Here is a 19,689-nt window from a genome sequence, read left to right as displayed (position 1 = left end):
TTACATTAGGTTGTTCTTGGAGCTACTTTATGTATTTGGCTTCATGGTTTTAAGTATTTGGAAAGTTCATCCACAAAACAACCTTAAAACTGAACTACGCACATTGAAAGTACCACATCATGTCTGTACAGTCTATTTAATTGTACATATATCAGCTATAAATATATTCTTTTTACCCAGTTTCTGTTATTTTCTTATAGATGTTTCATTGAAAAACGACAGCTTTCTTAACTAGTACAGTAAAAGGACTCAAGACCTTGAGATGAGCTATTTTTAATCCATCTATTATTTCTAAAGCCCATTTATATACTTAATTTTTTTTTTAAAAACTAAAGAGAGAAATGTCTGATGAATGATTTCAAAGAATGAACTGAACAGCAATACATTTCAAATCTCAGAAAATCCAGCCTCGTGATAACAGAGAAAAGTCCACTTGGAGAAAAACATCATGGTATTCAGCTTGTAAGTGAACCTTAAGACTGGCTTGTTTTAATTACATTCACAACAAATCACAGCTCTTTAACAAAGACACTCAAAGTTTGATGTCATTGAAAGTCATTGAAGGTTTATTCAGTCTCAAAATATTTCACAGTTAAACAAATAACCTGTTAACTTCCAGAAGCTTTACAATAATAAAAAAAAGTTCAAATATAATATCTTTAAACATCTTTAAACATCTCACGCACGCAAGGTTATTTCCAGGTAATGTCGTTTGGTGAAGGCTTGGGTTTGCGTTTGATCACTGAATTGATCCAGTCAATGTAATTCACTACTTTTGTGTAAACTCCGGGTTTATTGGAGCGGCCGCAGCCCTCCCCCCAGCTGACGATCCCGTACAAGAAGCTGACGTCATTCCTCCCACAAGCCAGCGGGCCCCCGGAGTCACCCTGAGGAAACGCACAAGTGGATGTACACATGAACATACACGCAGATCACAGTGAAGGCACACAATCGGCTGAGTCACACACTCAAGAATGAATATATTCCTCAGAATTGCTCTCTACCTATGAGCTAAACAGTCACTTGTGGCATTTCATTTAACAGGAAGGAGTTCAAATATTTTACACAGCAGGATGAGCGGGTAGTCTCACACCGCAGACATCTCTGAATATCACTGAGACCCTCGTTACCTTCCCCCAACATTTCACTCAGGGGAATCCCTCCTGCCATCTTAAGTGCTGTTCCATTACTGTGAAACCTCAAGCCTGGCCTCTGATGTCATCCCCAACAGAGCCAAGGGAGGAGGTTAAGTACTGTACCGTCCCAGACACAGTGAAATACAGACATTTGTTTCCTATTCTTCTTTCTTAAATTCATGTGTATTAAAGTTTGTATAGTCATGCATTAAATGACATTTGTTAAAAAGGTAACATTGATTTTTTTTTACTCTAAAATCTGTCACCATTAAAAAGATATTTGGTTAAAATCTTCATGAAGCAAAGTAATTAATATCTCCAACATCCACCAGCTTCACATAATTGCAATGACCTGCAGTGGGATCACATGACTGTGCATCAACGTTTGTTTGATGCAGCGTGTAAGAGTGTAGTTGAGAGCAGGAACATTAACACTGTGGGTTAGAACTAGTATGGACGCAGAGATCCAAGAGGCACGTACGGTACTGGTCTTTATGTCAAATTATTTTTACACTGGCAAAGAGAAACTACCTGTTTAAAATAAGGAGTTAAATATAAAACACCAATAATTAACACAATCTAACTCTGAATTAAAATACTGTTAAATAATGAAAGAAAAAACTAACAAAAATATACCATAAAATAAAAAGTTTTAAAAGTATGCTCAGCTTTTTGGTTCTGGCTGAGAGTAAAATAAATGAAGCAGAATCTGAAATAAAAAAAATATGTAATTACAGAAAAGAGATTAAATCGCAAAAAAGTTCCTGAAGTAACTTTTTGATATTCTTTATAAATAATTTCATAATAAGCCATAACATTGTCACTGTTGCGCTCAATCGTCCACTTTCCCAGGTGAATTTCCCACCCTGATAAGGATAATCGGAAGAGAATGGATGGATGGATCTACTCCACTGATGTTTCCAAAAATCCTTGTATAGAGTTTTAAGCTTTTAACCAAGCCAACCAGCTATGAGGTGAATCATGACTATAAAGGAAAAGATTCAGATAAAAAATTAAAGTGAAATAAAAAAGAAAAAAATGATAAGTTAAAACAGTGAAGGAACTACTCATGCCATAATGTTTTGCAATTCATCGAATTTACAGCAAACGATTTCTAACCTTCTTAACCTTCTTCTAACCTTCCTTTAGATATTTCCATGGTAACCTTAATATCCAACCACGAGAGAAACCGTTGTTTAAATTCTGGATTTTTTTTCACGACATTGTAAATAAAACTTGTTTCCCTAAAAACAAAGTTGTTATCATACAGAATTGTGGTTTCTTGTGACACATATCATCATTTCACAATGTCGTAGCAGCTCTACTATGTATAGTTATAGTATTATGGCTCATAATCAGAACGTGACTATGATTTTTATTTCCAGAACCTGAGCTCTATAGTGCTGGTGAATCTGGTGTCTTAACTGCAAATATGACATCGAGCCAGCAGCTAATTTAAAATTAAAAAAGATGTTTCTATCATGGGACTCTGTTTTAGGACAGCAGCGCTTCCTTGGCAGAATTACATCAAATCATGACAGTCCTCAAAATGCTTTCCTACCTGGCACGCATCAACGCAGCCGTTAATCCCCGCACAAATCATGTCACTGGTGACATGGTTGCCATACACTTCTGGCTTCTTGCAATTATCATGAGGAGTCAGTCTCACTCCAGCCTCCTGCAGAGTGGAGTACCCCATTCCCTCTGTCAAATAAAACACAAATGAGTCATCGTGTTAGATAAAAGCCCAGTAACACCGAGCTGTCACCCCGTATTTTTTTCCCAGTCCTTAAGCTAAGCTAAGCTAACCGTCTCCCAGCTGTGACAGATTTAGACCTCAAGATGAAAGCAAATGACTATTTTCCAAAGTGACAAAATGTTTCTTTTTATGTGCGTTAAAAATCTGAAACTTTTCTCAAAGAGACATAGCAGCGCAAACAAATTTGGCCCCACTGTCACGATTTAAGCGTGTAAACAAATAAATCATTCACTGGAGGTGCACGACAAATGTGCTCCCTGTGATCAATGCACGAATGTAAATAGTTGTCATCGTGATAAAACGGAAATGACACAGCTCTGCCATGACCTCCTCATTACTCACTCTCTTGTGTATGTCCCCAGCCACTAATGGTGCAGCAGTAGTAATCGGGGAACGTCATGCTTTTGTCTGGGAGACAGATGGGCCTGATGAACGGGGTTTTCCTCACACATCGCCCGTCCTGCTTCTTCAGTTTGATTAGAACTGCCAAACAGAAATGAAATGTTATGAAACGGGGAAAGAAATGAAGCAAAGGTATGAAGGAAGTGGCAGACTTCGCCTCGGGAAAATGCCACACCCAACTGTCAATGTACATATATGTGTGCATCTGTGTTTGTGCGTGTTTTTATTGCGGGGGTGCAGACGGACACAGCTGTTCAGTGACGCACAGCTGTGCATACAGACTGGGGCCTTAAGTGGGTTTGTGTGTTTCTGAACAGGGACAAGAGGTCTTCCAGTTTATGTGAGTCACTGGCATATGTGTGTTCTTGTGTGTGTGCGTTAAATAATTACCAATGTCATGCAGAGTTGGGTTAAACACTGAGAAGTGCCTTGGAAAGATGTAGTCCTCCACTCCAAATGTCCTCGTGTTGGGATTGGTGGTATTAAACCTATGCTGGCCCAGGACCACACGGATTTGAGATTTCAGGGGGCTGAAGAAAGACATTCTTAATTAATTCATTAGTATACCAAAGTCCACACTCACAAAGCTCATCAAGTCAAAATAAACTTGAGGTAACTGGAGTACTTCACCTTGTTTTTCGTGTAATCTGGTGGGAAAATTAGAGAACCCAAAATACCTCCACAGAACATTTGTTTTAGCTTTTAGCAGCACAGTCAATCACATTTGGGCTTTAAGGGGGCTGAAAAATGAAGCCAATGCAGAACTCCCAAACACTGAGGTTAAACAGGTGTTTTTCCTGCCATTTGGAAAGTAGTTGATGAGTATTTGCATACGAGTTCGAGTATTAAGTGCAAACTATGGACGAACGCATGAATCTGCTAGCAAACAAAACAATACCGAAAGTTAAAGTTATGCATTATTAAAGAGAATATAGCTTCCAGGTCTAAAGGTGAAGCAAATGCAGACGTGCCTTAAACCAGCCCTTGCTTGGCATCATGCTTAGATTGCTGAGAGTTGCCTGTCACTCAGGAAAACTGTGCATTTTGCGACCACTTGGTGAGTGGTTGCTGGAGACTGCTAGCCCTCATTAGGTAAACTCAGTTGCAAAGACGATGCTGTATCAAAAAACGTGTTGGCTGCAAGCAGATTCTTTGCAGTTTGCATGAAAGACAGCATTTTGTATAATCGCTAACTGCTAGCAAAGCGGTACTTAAACTTGGAGAAAGTGCAAAGCAAACCAGAAACAGTCTCCGTTTCTGGAATCGCACTTCGTAAAATCTTACTGCTGTTTGTAAAGTAGTTGGCAAGCGTTTGCAGACAAGCTGAAAATATGACCAAAGTAATAACAAAGAGGTTTTCCCTAATTAATTCACATTTTATGCTGGTGACTGGCAGTTGCTAAGGATTCACCGACTGGTCTCTAGCCCTGTGTGTCTGGGGCTTTAGCCATTACTTTTCCAGCAGTGGTATATAGCTACAGGATGCTAACCAAGCTTACCAACCAATCATTAGCTGATAATTTAGCATCCAAATGTGGTCACTCAAGATGGCAAAAAGACCATTCTTATCATGATTGATACACCTGTAGGAACCATAGTAGTTACAATAGACAGGAAGAGAGCAATGACACACAAAGGGAGTCAGACTGGTTGACCAGTCTTTCATCCATGTGGTATGCATTCTTACCACTTCGTCACTTAGACTAAAAATCAGTCTAAATTTTTTTTACACTACTTTAAAGTCTAATAATTAAAATCTAATGATTTTAATGTCACTTGTGCTGTAAAAAATCCACTTAATTCTGTAATTTCCCTTCCTAAAGCACCATGCTGGCTATAAGATAGTTAAACCCCTGGGATGTTGATAATGCTATTTTACATTGTGAATTTTAATTAATACTTTCTAATAAAAAATCCAATCAAGCCCCAACTGTACTAAAACACAGTTGTAGCAGTAGACATGGTGCTTAAAAAGAAAGCCTTGCAGATACCAAATATTGTATTTGACTATATGCACTCTGCTGTGTAGGTCCAATGCAACATTCACTTGCTTTAACTAAAGATTTGAACTTGTGGATGTCAGTAAACAGACATCTGTTTTACTGACATCACAGGAAGGTGCTTGCATTTGCATGTAAACATATTTAGACATGTTTGATATATAATATAGAGAAAATATATTAGCGTTTAAAATTCAAGAAATGTGGGTTTTTTGAGTCAGGATTCCTTCAGTCTTTCATAGACTGACTCAAAAGGGCATACAATTTCTTAAAAGACTCACACTTTCCAAGGTTAAGAGATAACACTGTTTAGAAGGGTCAAAATGGCTGGAAAAACTCGTAGCGTTGCCTTTTTTCCACTAATATGTGTAACATCCTCTGCAGCGGTAGAACTCAATACATACTTGCTGAAGAAGCAGTGGGCCGCAGACACGACCCAGCAAGAGGCGATGAGAGTGCCGCCACAGAAGTCTGACTGTCCGATGTAAATGGCTGCCATCCATGGATGACTACCTTCCAGAGCCGAGCTTCCGCCCATTATCCTCCCTCTGGCTATCGATAACCTCTTCTTGTGCTTTGTCCCGCATACGGGTTTTTTGGCCGGCATGGAGGGTTTGGGTTTTTCAATGGTGGGCAGGACGTTGAATGGAGTAAGCCTCAGAGAAGAAGCTGAAAAAAGTTCAAACAGAGGATTATTTTCAGCTTAACTTGGACACAGCAAAATGCCACTTTCTAAAAAGTGCTAAAAGATGCTAACAGATAAGAAACTACAAATTAATCTAAGAGCTTAGATTTAGACTTTTTTTTTACTAGCTACCTAAATACCTCTTCTGAATAATTTTGAATCAGCTGCTGGTTGATTTCCCCCTGCAAGAAGCAAAAAAACCCAAAAATAGGCATTTCTATAAGGTGATGATGCTCAGTGTGGCAAAGCTTCCTCTTGCTGCAAATCATGTGTTGAGGATGATCAGGAAGAGGATTATGAATTCGGTGCATACCCCTGGCATCATGACAGACAGACAGCTGTGCCAAACCCCACTCACCACATAAACATTTGGCTCCACCTGACGTGACATGTTGATTCAGGGTGAGTAATGTCTTATTATTTCTCCCATATCTAATCTAGCCAATGTTTTTCCTTTAAAAAAAAAAAAAGCTCTTTCACTAAACCAGTCAGCTTGGCTGAATTTAACTTTTGAGAGCAGCATGACTCAGCGGCACAGATTATCTGCCTTCTCTGCACTTTTTTTTGTGTTTTTAAATCTAAAACTGGATTTTTAATTAAATGTGGAGGCATTTATTAAGCCTCCATATTCGAGAAATGTTTCTCGAATGAGGAGCATCAGTGTCAATGTCATATGAACGAGGCCGAGAGAGAGAAGACGCTGCTGCACTGCGTGACCTTTGTGAAAGATCATTACTTCTTGCATGTTGTAATGATGGAATGAATGTTCAGAGAGTGGCAGCTAAATAAATCTGCTACCCTTAATAAGGAAAAAAAATGAAGCCAAGAGTTGGATATGAACAGTATTACAAATGAGGGGGATTAGAATATGTGCATATACATATTTAAACAGCAGAACAGCTCAGGTGTCTGGTCAAGCTAACAGATGTATGCCTTAATCTTATGCTAAAGCATATCCACACTCCAATATACCACCTCAATTACAAAATAATTACATTCTGCACACAAACTCCTTCCCTGCGTCCTGCTTACTCACACGCAGCCATCACACAGGAGGGGACGTCACAGTACTCCCAGGAGATGGCGCTGTCTTTTATTGTGTAACACCAAGGCTTCTTGTCCTCGTCTGGGTTTCTACACACAGAGATACACAACGGACAGAGTGTGTGCGTGCTTGTGTGCGTGTAGCCTTGCTGCTTCCTATCTTTATATATTGCTTCATTAGCTGAATGTCTCACAGGGGCTCCATTGCCATTCAAATCCACACACTCACACACGGATAATTCACTTTCTTTCTACATTCGTTTCACGTTTTAACAACTAGGATTCAGGTTTTAGTTTTAAAGCTGCAATATACAATCTTACCAATAATTAATGATCTATCCGAGCCTGGGTGTAAGTCTAAATCCCATTGTTTGCTTTGGCCTGGGACAATTTGGGAAACATGCCATTTGCTGTCAGTATGTTTTCCTGCTCATGAGAAGTCATAGTAAGAAATCAGCTGAAGGAAGAAGGCAGGAAGGAAAGGACTAAGAGTGAATGTGCCAGAGATAAGCCATTTGGCATGATGGCTTCAGGGTTTCCCTCAGTAGCTATGTGCTCATAAGTCACACGAATGACAAGAGTTGACACATGGAGTTGACAGATAAGGAGCATACAGCTTTTGCTAGCTCAGGGTAAAAAAAAGTTGGACACTGCAGCTTTAAAACAGAAATTCTGTGCAAACTATATAGAAATGTGGCCTTCCAGATAAGACTGTTTGCAGCACAGCAACCGCCAGAGGCTTTAATATCTCATTTTGATTGACTGTTGGAGAAACAACTACTAGAAAATCTACCATAGCTGCTATTAAGGCAGGATGATTTAGCACACACACCTGCAGTAGGCGTGCTCCCCGAGGCCTTTAACAGGTGATGCAACCACTGTGCCCACATGGAGCTCATCAAACAGCAGGTCTGAGTTCCACGGCAGACACCGGGCGCCGGACACGGTGGTGCCCACCAGGCCTCTGTAACCCGTGCCCCTGCTGCTATAGCACTCTGTCTCTGGCTCTGCTCACACAAGCCACAGAGAGAGAGAGAAAGAGAGAGGGAGACAGTGAGAGAGAGAGACGGAAATAATCCCAGCCGTAACCACAGTAAAACACAGGTATGTAAACAATATGAAAGCGATCACACAAACTCCGGATGCAGCAGATATGTGTGTGCGATGACAGCTCTCTTCTCTTCAGAATGAGTCAGAACGCATTTTAAAACCTCTCTCTGAACGCGTTAATGACAGCTGGGTACAAGCTCACCAGCACGCCCTCACCTGTGACCATTAATCAAACTATTGTCATCCACACATGCACGAGCATGCGCCTGTGCATACGTGACACAATGAGGATTCCATACATCTGCTCTCGCATATGACAAAGACTCTGGGCTCTATGCAGACTGCAGTGCCTAGAAAATCTGCCCTCTGCTATTTTTACCCCAATACAAACATCATTTCATGTCAACTGTGCTTTCTGCTCAGAGCAAATTTTGCATTTCCATTCAAATGAGGAAAACGGGAACGTAGCCCCTACTGTATTACTTACCGAGACTACAGTGAGGTCCACTGTAGCCATGCCTGCAGTTACACACTTCCTTTCCAGTGGATATGATCAGTCGACACGTTCCATCATTCTGACACGGGTTTGTACGGCACACTGGACACATCAAGACACACACTGTCACATCCTAATGCCATTCTCTTTAAAATGCTTGTTTTTCAGCAAAACTTTTCTTAACATTTAGCTTGTTTAAGGTGACCCATTATGATACTTCCATTATGATAGCCGCTATGCATAGTTTAAAAGAGCATTGGTGTGGCCCCTCAGTTTATCATTTATCTCCCTTATGACTCAGTCGCGTTAGAATAAAAATACAATGGCAACCTCCTTCCTGAGAGTTTGCATTGAATTTGTTCCACATATGACAAACAATTGCAAGTAACTGTAGCAACCAACAGGTCAATTGAAGGTAATTCCTTAGTAGGTGGCAACCTGTCTCCAATCAATCGCAGTATGACTCAGACCATAATCACTTTCAGACAGAATGGTGTAGGTCTCCAAATGATTGCTGTCTAATTCATAAATGCAGAGAGACTGTCAACATGTTGCAATCAATCTGAGTCAGTCTGTGTCAATGAACCCAACTCGTCTGCCACGTGTATCTTTGCATTACGCGACAAGACTCAATTGGTTGCCAGGTTGTTGTGTTCTGGTTATATTTCTATAAAATAAAAAGGTTGCCGAGCACCTAGGTCATTTTGCTGGGAAATTGCCACTATTGAAATTGCCATCACTACATTACTATCTTTGGAGGAATTTCTGTTACAAATCTACGAGGTTCACGCTGAATCCTAACTGTAAGCAGTTAATGTAGAGTGCTGAAGTAGAATTCCTATAGATGCCAACAAAATTGTAGCAAATGGTGACACATTTGCAACTTTTGCAAATTTCTTATAGTTCATTGTTATGTTGTCATAGATTGCACATATGACCGACGTAATCTTGACACATCAAAGATCAAAGAAATTGACTGCATGTGGTTGCGGGTTTAGCCATTAATTTCAAAGCAACAATTCCAAAGTCAACAAGACTGCAAGTTCACTTTGGAACAACTGGTTGGTACCAAACCAAGGAAACCACCGGTTGCTAAGGTAAAAAGTGTATTGCCTGACTGACCTGTTGCTTGCTGTTGATGCATTAAAACTTCCTTGTGATTCTTGTTGGACACTAGCAAATTGCTGTTGTCGACTGTAATTTGTGTGGAAGGCACGGACTCATCTGCAAACACTCACCAGCTAGTTGCGAAGTGTTAGTTAAACAGAGAACGTCCACATTCAAAGTAAAAGTTGTAGCTTGGTACAACTTTTGCTTTGAAGACGTGTGTGACTGGGGAACTTTACGCTGATTGGCTGCCCCTCATAAAGCTTAAACAGCTGTTAGGTGGTTGCTGCTGTGCTGTGTCTGAGGTATGTATTATATATGTATTATGTATGTACTATATGTATTAAATCATGCATGGCCACGTACGAAAAGAAAAACTGTGTGAAGCTGAGCATTTAGAGCAGTATGAAGCCTGAGCTTTTGGCTTACAGGGATTAGTCCGACATACACTGACCTCACTATTTGAAACTTCTGTATTTTGGCATCAATCATTGTAAATCACTGTAATAGTACATTTATAAAAGACAATAAGACAATAATAACAATTGTTAGACTTTAATGTTATTTCTATGAATATATCATCAGTTTAATATTATTATTGCTACTGTTTGAGTTAAACATTAACCTAAATAAATGTTTTAGATTGGCATAGCATTGCTACACCATGATGGTTTTTCCTACGCAGGTTTTAAATGTAATTATCAATATTTTTAGACTACCAAAAGAAAACTGCAAAAGAAACCTCTGAATATTTTAACCTGACTCTACAATTCTGCTCAGGTGGACTTACTAACATCTTCCGGTCTCATTTTTTTGGTTTTGGTTCACTCTCACCCACGCCTCTGTGCTCTAATGTACATGTAATACATCTGGGTCTAAGCAGCCTCTTGTGAAATAATATAACATACAGAAAATATGCTGGAGAACAGAGATGCCATAAGTTTATTGGGTTTTACTGAAAGAGAGCAGTCCTGATGTGCTTTAAAGAAAGAAAAATGTTGTTTCATTTTAAAACAATGTAAAGCACATTAAGGGTCAGGTTCACATAGATAGAAGCGAGACTTTTTTGTTTTGTTTTTAAGTTCTGCGACTCCTGTAAGCTGAGCCCCTATCATCATGACAAAAGCAGTTTCAGCTGAAGAAGCATGAAAATACCTCCCTGATTGTATCTCCTTTATGCCAGGGGAATCTGCTAAACGCCCGTGAACATCCCCCCATTGAGATGAAAGCACCCTATGGACCCATGGGGTGTGTCCTAAAACACCATTCCTGAGTCACAGTGAGTCATATAATCTGCCTTTTCTTCCATGCAAAGTTACTCTTGTAACTATGGAGCTGTGATCAAAGAAAGGGTAGGGCATGTCTTTCAAACCTTCTCTTATGAGCTGATTTTTAAGAGAGTGAAAAAAAAACATTTCTTCAGGCTAGGAGGAGATCTGATACTTTTTTTGTGTGTCTTGAGATCAAGTTGAATAATTTTTTTTTTAAAAAGTATATGAGTTGCTAAGGTTGCTAGGTTTTTATCTTTATGTTTATTTAATGCAAAAAATAACCCCAAAACATTCCAATATGTAGCAATATTTTGTTTTTGTCATAGTTCACTGATTTGAACATCAATTCAAGTGGCTGTCAAAGCAAATAGCGCTGAAGTCATTGCAGCCTATTGTATTGAGTTTCGCTCTCATCACCCCAACAATAGCAAAAAATGGCAAAGAAAAAAAAACTGGACACATTCAGAGCGGAACAACAAAAGCAGAAAGCATGTCTTACTCGTGTAGTGGACTCTCTCACACTTGATTTCCCCTGCCACACATGTGCACTGTTCCACATTACGGAGGTGAATTCGTCCCCAAGACTCTCCGATGTCATAATAGCGCAGGTGTACGGTTTCGTAGCACTTCTCTGAAAAAGCCGACACAACACATGAAAGGCGTCGGGGCTGAAATGGGAGAGCAGATTGAAGAGCTCAATGGAGCGTACGGAGCAAATCTCCGATGGCTGAGCTGCTGCGATGGATCCATTTTTCTGTGTTGTTCCATCTTCTTTCACTGCTTTGCTTTCAACTGAAAAGTGAAACCTGTTTACAGGTGACACATAACTGATTTTCCATTATCTCGGCCTGGAGGCAAGCACGTGAAATTTCAGCAGTATTTTAACGGAAAACACAGATTAAATGAAACTGGCATGTCATTTCAGTGTTATACATGTCACTTAGTTATTTTGAAGTGTATGCCGCGTTTATAGGGCCATGGCGAACGTAAGACTGTGACTCAAATCTTTCAATCACATCTCAGTGTCTGTATCAGCAAATAGAGATTGCTCAGTTGTCATCTTGATAGCATCAGGTCACGTCTGTCGGTGGCGTGGGAGGATATAGCTAAATGCAGCTAAACCAATGTAAAGTCAATTAAACAAACTACATTTGCTGCTAAAAAAGAGAGAAATCACTGTGTCACTGCTGGTGTGTAACCAGTTCTGCCTTAATTCCTTCAGGTTATGAAGCTCCAGCCGAGATAAGTTTTGGGAACCAATAATTACAAAAATTGATAATCACAGCTTTCCAGTCATTGGGGAATTTATTGCGTCAGACATCAGTGATTCCACCTTTGGGCACGGCAACTTTGTGGTGCTTTGCTAGTGGCAGCTTTTTGGCATCGGCCACAATCTTTTTAATTGTAAATGTGTAAATCTCTGGAAATAACAGATGGGGTGGTGCTACTGGCAGCGGCAGAACAGAGTTACATGAGGTGGGGTTGAAAGCCAAGGAAAACTGGTACACAGACTCTTAACTACTGTGATAATTGAAGAGTGAACTTAGACTGTTATGCTTTTGTTTTTTATCACGGTTTGTTTCTTTTTTTTTATCAACCTTTTTATGCAGGAAATTAAGATAAAAAATCTCCTTTGCAAGTGTATTCTGGGACCATACAGGCAGCCTTATAACCTAGCATGTTCTTTGACTCCCATAGAAAACTAGTGCAAGCGCAGCGAGTCTGGATTATAATGTAAATTTTCTATCTATGTAAAATCTCCAAATTTAGTTGTTAACAGCTGGAAAACTGTAAGCTCTCAAAGAACAGTGTTGGGCCCTGTGGATAAAAGTGTCCTTATTCTTGTCACCAGTGAAATTTCAAACCTCCAACAATTACTGACAGCAATTTTCCTCCTAATCAAAGCTGTAAATCAGTCTAAATAACAGCACTCACCAGTGAGCCAGTAAACTACTATGTTATTGAGCCCATTCTAAAAATTTAAATGTAGCAGATGTAACAGAAATGAAGCACGTCAAATGCCACACCAATTTAGTCATTGTATGATGAGTGGCCTCTTTGCATAATGAGCCACAATCTGCAACCTTTCTGAAAAGTCAGCAGTTGAGCAGTTTTAACAAATATAGCCTCTCTATGTGGCTCACTGGTCTCCAGAGAAGAATGAGTTAACTCTTCATACTCAACTGCCTTTACTGAGCATGAATTTGATTACAGAGTTTTTTAGCTGGCATGCCTTTGATTTTGGTTTACATCTGTGGACAACAGATGAATGACAATGGGCAGCCTAACATGCACTTTGATGTAAATCTGTTCAGTGAACAGACATAAAAGGCTGTCTGACAAAACCAAATATGAATGGATGACAAGCACTATACCTTTAATTCATAGAATACTAATAAAGGTACCTACTTTGCTCACATATTCTCCCAGAGAAGCCCTCAGGACAGGAGCATTCGAATGTGCGTCTGTGTGGGATCGCTGTGCAGACGCCTCCATTCTGACACGGCTTCGCCTGACACGGATCTGTGATTCTGCGTGAAGTGTGGACAGAAACTGAAATCAAAACATCAAAACATAATCAGCAGGAGAACAACCGCAACACTGCAGTTTCTCATTAAACAGCACAGGAAATTCAATCTGCAGCTAGTTTGGTGAACTAACCATTTGGGTGCCTTCTCTCTGGTGCGCAGAAGCCCCACTTCCTGTCCCGATCAAAATTGTGTGTAAGAGAGCACCTGGGACAAAAGAAACAGGAAGAGAGTCACCTGCAAGTCAGCAAATGCAAATATAGTAAATATGCCAAAAACAGAGTCTGCACAATTCTAACAAGCTTGAAAGTTAATATTTGATCACCTTTATTCTTCAACATAACCTGAACTCTCTTAAGCAAGCTTCTGTAATTTCTTTACGTAGTCTACAGAAATTGTTCTCCGGGCTTCTTGGCAAGTCAAGTGTTACATCTTGAAACACTCTATAGTGCAAACAATGATGAAAAATCAGAAAATCACTTTCACTTTCAGCACTTACAACAGTACAGATGACACTACGTAGGGAGAATGAGTGGGATTCTGTTTTATTTGAAAGTTTCATTAAACTACAAAGCATATGTTTCCTTCTAGTTCCATAGTGAAAACTACCAGTAACTAAATAAAGGAAAAAATTCTGAACTTCAAATTTTACAGAAGACTCACAAAAAATCCTAAAAATATTTCTACTGAGCATTAAACAAATGTCTGAATTGTAATTATGGACTGGGGCTGCTGTCTTTGACGTCCTGCCGATAGAAAGCCTTGCAATGACGGTGTTATTGAAAAAATGTTCCATGCACAACAACTGATGTAGCAGCCACACTCCTGTATGAAAAGATCAGCCATAACCTGTCCGTCATTCACTGCATGCACTCATTGACTTTAGACACAGGCCACCATTTTCACATATTTATTGACTCTTAAACAGCATAAATCTACTCTTCATCTTGGAAAATGGACAGGATGGTGCTTTGCTACTCCAGAGTGAGGGGCAATGCACTGCAAAGAATTCTCTGGTGAAACAGAAAAAGTCTGTCTTCAAAACAACCGTTTTCTTGGTCTGATATGTAGAAATCTACTTTTTACTATTTTAAATTGAGAGCATTTAGTGGTGTTGCAGTTTGAGAGTATTTCATATTAAAAATGTAAGTCAAATGGCGCAGCTGGAAAGAGCTGTTATTTTAAACCATCACATTTGAATAACCTGTGTCTGAAGAGGAAAACATGACAGTGAGAATGTTGCACTTATTAATGTCATTTTTAAAAAGTGTTATATTATTCTTGTAAACACAACGGTTAGATGTTTTTGTTCTGAATTTGTATAAAGGGGTATATAGGACCACTCTTATTCTGAATTATTTTCATGTAAAAATAATGATAAATAAATAAATCATCAAATGTCTCTGATTTTTTCACAAATCGCACCCTGATTACAACCTTAGTAAGCATATCCTGACTAAGCGTGTAAGTTAGCGTGCCCGCTGACTGTTAGTCGTGCTATACTGTCGGATTTGGACATATAGATATTGTGACATAAAATTGCTTAAACCATGTGCAGAGGATTTTACCCAACCCTTACTCAAACCCACAAGTACTGACACCCTGCTCCAGAATGCTGCATCTTCTGCCAACACACACTAACTAACTCTGTCAATCATCCACTAATCTAACCTGCGTAACATTAACATACCTCTTCTCCACTCACTGTAACTACAACACTTAATGACAAACCCATTCTGACGGTGAGCTGATGAGCACATCACAAAAACATGCAGGGTCAAACCGCCGCAACTTTACATGTAGGTGGACCAGAAAATATTGGCCCATGTATAATTGCATATACGTTGCTCCACCTTGCTGGCATCCACCCTTTCTGCCTCATTTCCAAGTAGTGAAGACTGAAACCCCTCCAGCGTGTCTCCTGTTGTTTTTTTGTTTTTTTTCCAAAATCATAAAAATATGATTTTGTTGCTGTGTCACAATCTGAAGCGATTAAAAAAAAAAAAAATTGCACCATGATGGTTTTACTGTGGCAGCTGTTTATGCACCCTCGGGATAAACGCTGTGAAACGGCAAAACTTCAGCTATAGTTGCAGTTTCACAGAGTATCTCCGCATTTTATCTTCACAGTTATTAATGATAACACTGTATTATGATAAAATCATCACAGGCCCCAGCAGCGATTGAGCAATAAGCATTTTATTAAAGCCTTTTCGCTCATTACCTCATTAAAATTTGTGATCAGATGGCACTGTCGCACAAATCCCTCATCTCTGCGAGCTGTAATTAGGTGTGACTACACACCCCAAATACACTGCATCAGTGTACAAATCACTGCTATTACAGCAGTGATGGAAAACACCAGTGTGTTTGTTCTTTTAAGGGCATGCAAAAAGCCAGGAACTATCCACCAATTAGAAATAAGAACACTAACTTTACATTTCTCCCTTGAGAAGAAAGCTGCACTTTGTATCTTCCAACCCCACAAAGGTTGACTGTTTCCGGTGCTTTCTTTTAAAGTTATAGAATTTAAAAGTCTGATATAAATATATTGACTTGTATTTTTTATACAGACATATTCTGTATATATATACTCCAATAATACTGTAATCCACTGCAAGACAGTCATCTATGACACAGTATCTGTGTGACTTAACAAGAAAAACTATACTTAAAGAGGCAAAGGGTTTGTTCTTCTTTAATGTCAGCTCACTTAAGCTCATTTTAAGCTCTTCAGCTAATAACTGTCAAAAGACTGAAGTAGTGTCTGGTATAAGGAATTGATGTCTGGAAATATTGATGTCTGGAAATATTGATGTATATTATGTATGTATGTATGTATATTATGTATGTATATAGAAATATTGATGTCTGGAACCAGCGCATCAATAATTGTACTACAAGAAAATGGTATATGATATATGAAAATATCGATATTTTGGCCCACCTCACATGGTAGCAGCTCAATGCATTTAGACATGCAGACAAGATCAAGACAACCTGCTGAAGTTCAAACCAAGCATCAGGAGGAAAGGTGATTTAAGTGACTTTGAGTGTGGCATGGTATTGATGCCAGACGGGCTGGTCTGACTATTTCAGAAACTGCTGATCTACTGGGATTTCCCAACACAACAATCTCTGGGGATTACAGAGAATGGCCTGAAAAACAGAAAATATCCACCGAGTGGCAGTTCTCTGGGTGAAAATGTGTAGTTGATAACAGAGATCAGAGGAGAATGGCCAGACTGCTTTGAATGCATAACACGTCAAACCTTGAAGCAGATGGAAAATAACAACAGAAAAAAACCACATGATCCTGTCAGCTAAAAACAGGAAACTTAGGCTATAATTCACAAACGCCTGCCAACAGAAGATAAATGCTGTCTGGTCTGATGAGTAGGCTCAGAATTTGGTGTAGAAAACATGAAAGCATGAATGCCTCGAGTCCATGATTCAGGCTGATGGTGGTGGAGGTGTAATGTTGTGACCGGATATTTTCTTTGGGCCCTTTAGTACCAAATGAGCATCATTTAAGAACCACAGGAGATTTGCATCATGGATGTGTAGCTAACTGTCTGACCTGTGTGCATACAGTAAGTTTGAGATTGAAAAGGAAAGATTATGGCTCATTGTTTCTTAACTATCAAGCAATCAAAAATAAACAGCCTGAGTCCACTCCATCAGTCACGATGCTATTCTGCTACATGTGCCTTGACCGTGCTAAGGGTACTGTCAAGTCAAAGCTAGTCGCTTTTATTTAATTAGCACATTTAAAAGCAGCAGGAGCTGCTTTCAAGTCGCTGTGGTAGAATAAAATATACAGTGACAACACTAAGTGGGAAGTGCCAAAGGCAATGATAAACACACATCATCAAGACAGCAAATAAATAGAAGATGTATTCAAAAAATAAGTTCAATACAAACCATGCAATCAAATAATCTGTAAATTATCCAAAGCATTTTTTACTTTACATTCTGTGAAATAAATGTTTCAAATCATGCACAAGAAACAACGTGTGTGTGTGTGTGTGTGTGTGTGTGTGTGTGTGTGTGTGTGTGTGTGTGTGTGTGTGTGTGTGTGTGTGTCAGTGTGTGTCAGTGTGTGTCAGAGGACTGGCACTTCTACCAGAAGTGTGTTTTGACTTGATTACACACACATTACAGACTGTTTGTGCAACCAAAACAGTAGATCCAGACAGACAGGCTGGCTAATAAGGACTCACCATGGTCTTGAGGACAGGACAGTGATGCAGTGATGATGAATCCTTCCACCCTGACGAAAAGGGAATTTACATTCGTTGCCCGTGGTGGTAACAACTGCAGAGGACGCAAAGGGGAAAACACAAAACATCAGCAGCAGAAACTGTCTCGGAAACCCCGACCCACCCACTCTCTCGCTGGTTTTCACACACAAAGACCCCTTTCACTTCAAATGAATGGACAAAAATCCATAAGCAAGCTACACCCCCTCCCCTATAGGTAACAGCTATGCAAACACCAGCTCACTCACGACTTAGTGCAGCAGCAACAACTAAGCGAAATAACAATAATAATAATAATAATAATAATAATAATAATAATAATAATAATAATAATAATAATAACATAGAAAATTCTTTTTAGAAAATATGACATTCAGTTCACCTCCCCTCCCTCACTTCACCGTTTCCTGGGTTTAATGTAGAACTAAACCCAAAACCTGAGGGGGAAAAAACTCACCTGTATGGCTCTCCCTCACCGCCTCTGCTTCATATGTAGGTGCCAATGTGTGCTGAAATCAAGGGAGAGACATTATTTCACTCCTTTCACGCTTTCAAAAACACGCATAAACAATAAGCACAGACTCACTTGAGTGGAGAAGTGTGGCTAAAACTTACCGCTCCTGCGAAAACGCACAAGAGAAAAAGCATCACGGCGTGTGCCATCGCGAAAGTTTGCATCTGATGTTTCCCTGGTGTCCCGAGAAGCTTATTTCCCGTGTGCCTGTCACGTAATATCTGTCAGTGTCAGAGTCCTCAGCCCGTTTTTGGTCATAGGAAACGTGGGAAATCCTGCAAGTATTATCCTGTCCCTCACAAGCTGAAGCTGTATTGAGTAAACCCGTTGCGTCATTAGGCTTGTCTGACGCTGAGGCATCCTGTATCCCGGCCGGTGTTCCCTCAACTCCCCCTCTGCGGGCGCCCACGGTTTATCATTACGACTTATCGACTCACGAAAGAAACAAGAAGTTTCTTGGGGCAGAGGCAGGCAGTGTGGTAATACCGCTCAATCCTTACCTCTTTTAGGTTTAACACTGCTTTCTCTTAAAGTCACCCAATTTTAGCCTTTCTTTCACCTGTGGTGTAGGTGTGCGTCGTTTCTGTACTTACAGGTATGATTTTGGAACAAACCTTAATAGGTACACCTTGCTCTTCATCTTGCTTCGACTCCTTTTACCTTAAGAGCTGCCTTAATTCTTCATGGCACAGCTTCAACATGGTGCTGCAAACATTCCTTAGAGATTTTGCTTCATATCGACGCGGGATATGATAGCATCACACAGTTGCTGCAGATTTGTCGGCTGCACATCCGCGATGCCAATCTTCCGTGCTACCACAATAGAGAACAAAGATGCACTATTGGATTGAGATCTGATGACTGTGGAGGTCATTTGAGTATAGTGAACTCATCGTCATGTTTAAAAAAACAGTTTGAGATGATCTGAACTTTGTGACACGACACATTATCAGCCAACAGAAGATGGGCATACTGTGGTCATAGAGAGCAACAATACTCAGGTAGGCTGTGGTGTCTAAATGATGCTCACTAAGTGGTGCAGTCTGTACTGCTGATACAATTCGTGATTGATTTCATGTTTACGCCAGATACAGATCCTACCAACTGAATGTCACAGCAGAAACGAAGACTCATCAGACCAGACAACATTTTTCCAATCTTCTGTTGTCCCAATATACCCACAAAAGTTGTGGTGAGATATTGTTTGTGGTATTAGTTTCCTGTTTTTAGTTGAGAGGAGTGGCATCCAGCGTGGTCTTCTGCTGCTGTAGGCCATCTGCTTCAAGGCTGGAAGTGTTGTTGAAGATGCTCTTCTGCATACCTTGGTTGTAATGAGTGGTTAGTATCAGCCTGGACCAGTCTGGCTATTCTCCAGACATTTCCACCCAGAGACCCGTCGCTTACAAATATTTTCTCTTTTCAGACCATTCTCTAT

The 19,689-nt window shown here is 39.9% G+C and overlaps 1 protein-coding gene across 5 annotated transcripts; it reads right to left on the bottom strand.

Moving 5' to 3' along the window:
• Positions 1-309: 309 nt before the first annotated feature.
• hgfac (HGF activator) lies at positions 310-18,633 on the bottom strand. 5 transcript variants are annotated; one of them, XM_025905492.1, is made up of 15 exons: positions 18,356-18,633; positions 18,198-18,249; positions 17,702-17,795; positions 13,612-13,685; positions 13,360-13,503; positions 11,450-11,618; positions 8,564-8,674; positions 7,859-8,033; positions 7,019-7,116; positions 6,123-6,164; positions 5,702-5,966; positions 3,688-3,827; positions 3,238-3,378; positions 2,698-2,840; positions 310-887 (listed from the first exon to the last, which is right to left on the bottom strand). In XM_025905492.1, exons 4-15 carry the CDS (start codon positions 13,612-13,614, stop codon positions 693-695), a joined length of 1,626 nt encoding a protein of 541 aa, XP_025761277.1. In that variant the 5' UTR covers positions 13,615-13,685; positions 17,702-17,795; positions 18,198-18,249; positions 18,356-18,633; the 3' UTR covers positions 310-692. The 5 variants fall into 5 exon arrangements, with proteins under 5 accessions (XP_025761277.1, XP_025761276.1, XP_025761275.1 ...); XM_025905490.1 differs by having other exon boundaries at positions 313-887; positions 11,450-11,581; positions 18,356-18,629; XM_025905491.1 differs by lacking the exon at positions 11,450-11,618.
• Positions 18,634-19,689: the final 1,056 nt, after the last annotated feature.

Source organism: Oreochromis niloticus, linkage group LG3 (assembly GCF_001858045.2).
Source record: "Oreochromis niloticus isolate F11D_XX linkage group LG3, O_niloticus_UMD_NMBU, whole genome shotgun sequence".
In the NCBI taxonomy this organism is placed as follows: domain Eukaryota; kingdom Metazoa; phylum Chordata; class Actinopteri; order Cichliformes; family Cichlidae; genus Oreochromis; species Oreochromis niloticus.
This window is presented reverse-complemented; position numbering and strand designations above follow the sequence as displayed.

What these genes read in the sequence shown, in the direction of transcription:
- hgfac (XM_025905490.1), bottom strand. Translation starts at nt 18,418, where the DNA reads ATGCAAACTTTCGCGATGGCACACGCCGTGATGCTTTTTCTCTTGTGC. An exon ending in GGTGAGGGAGAGCCATACAG is followed by an intron (nt 17,796 to 18,197) that starts GTGAGTTTTTTC and finishes CGTCCTCTGCAG; the next exon opens with TTGTTACCACCACGGGCAAC. An exon ending in TGAGAGAGTCCACTACACGA is followed by an intron (nt 8,675 to 11,449) that starts GTAAGACATGCT and finishes TGATGTGTCCAG; the next exon opens with TGTGCCGTACAAACCCGTGT.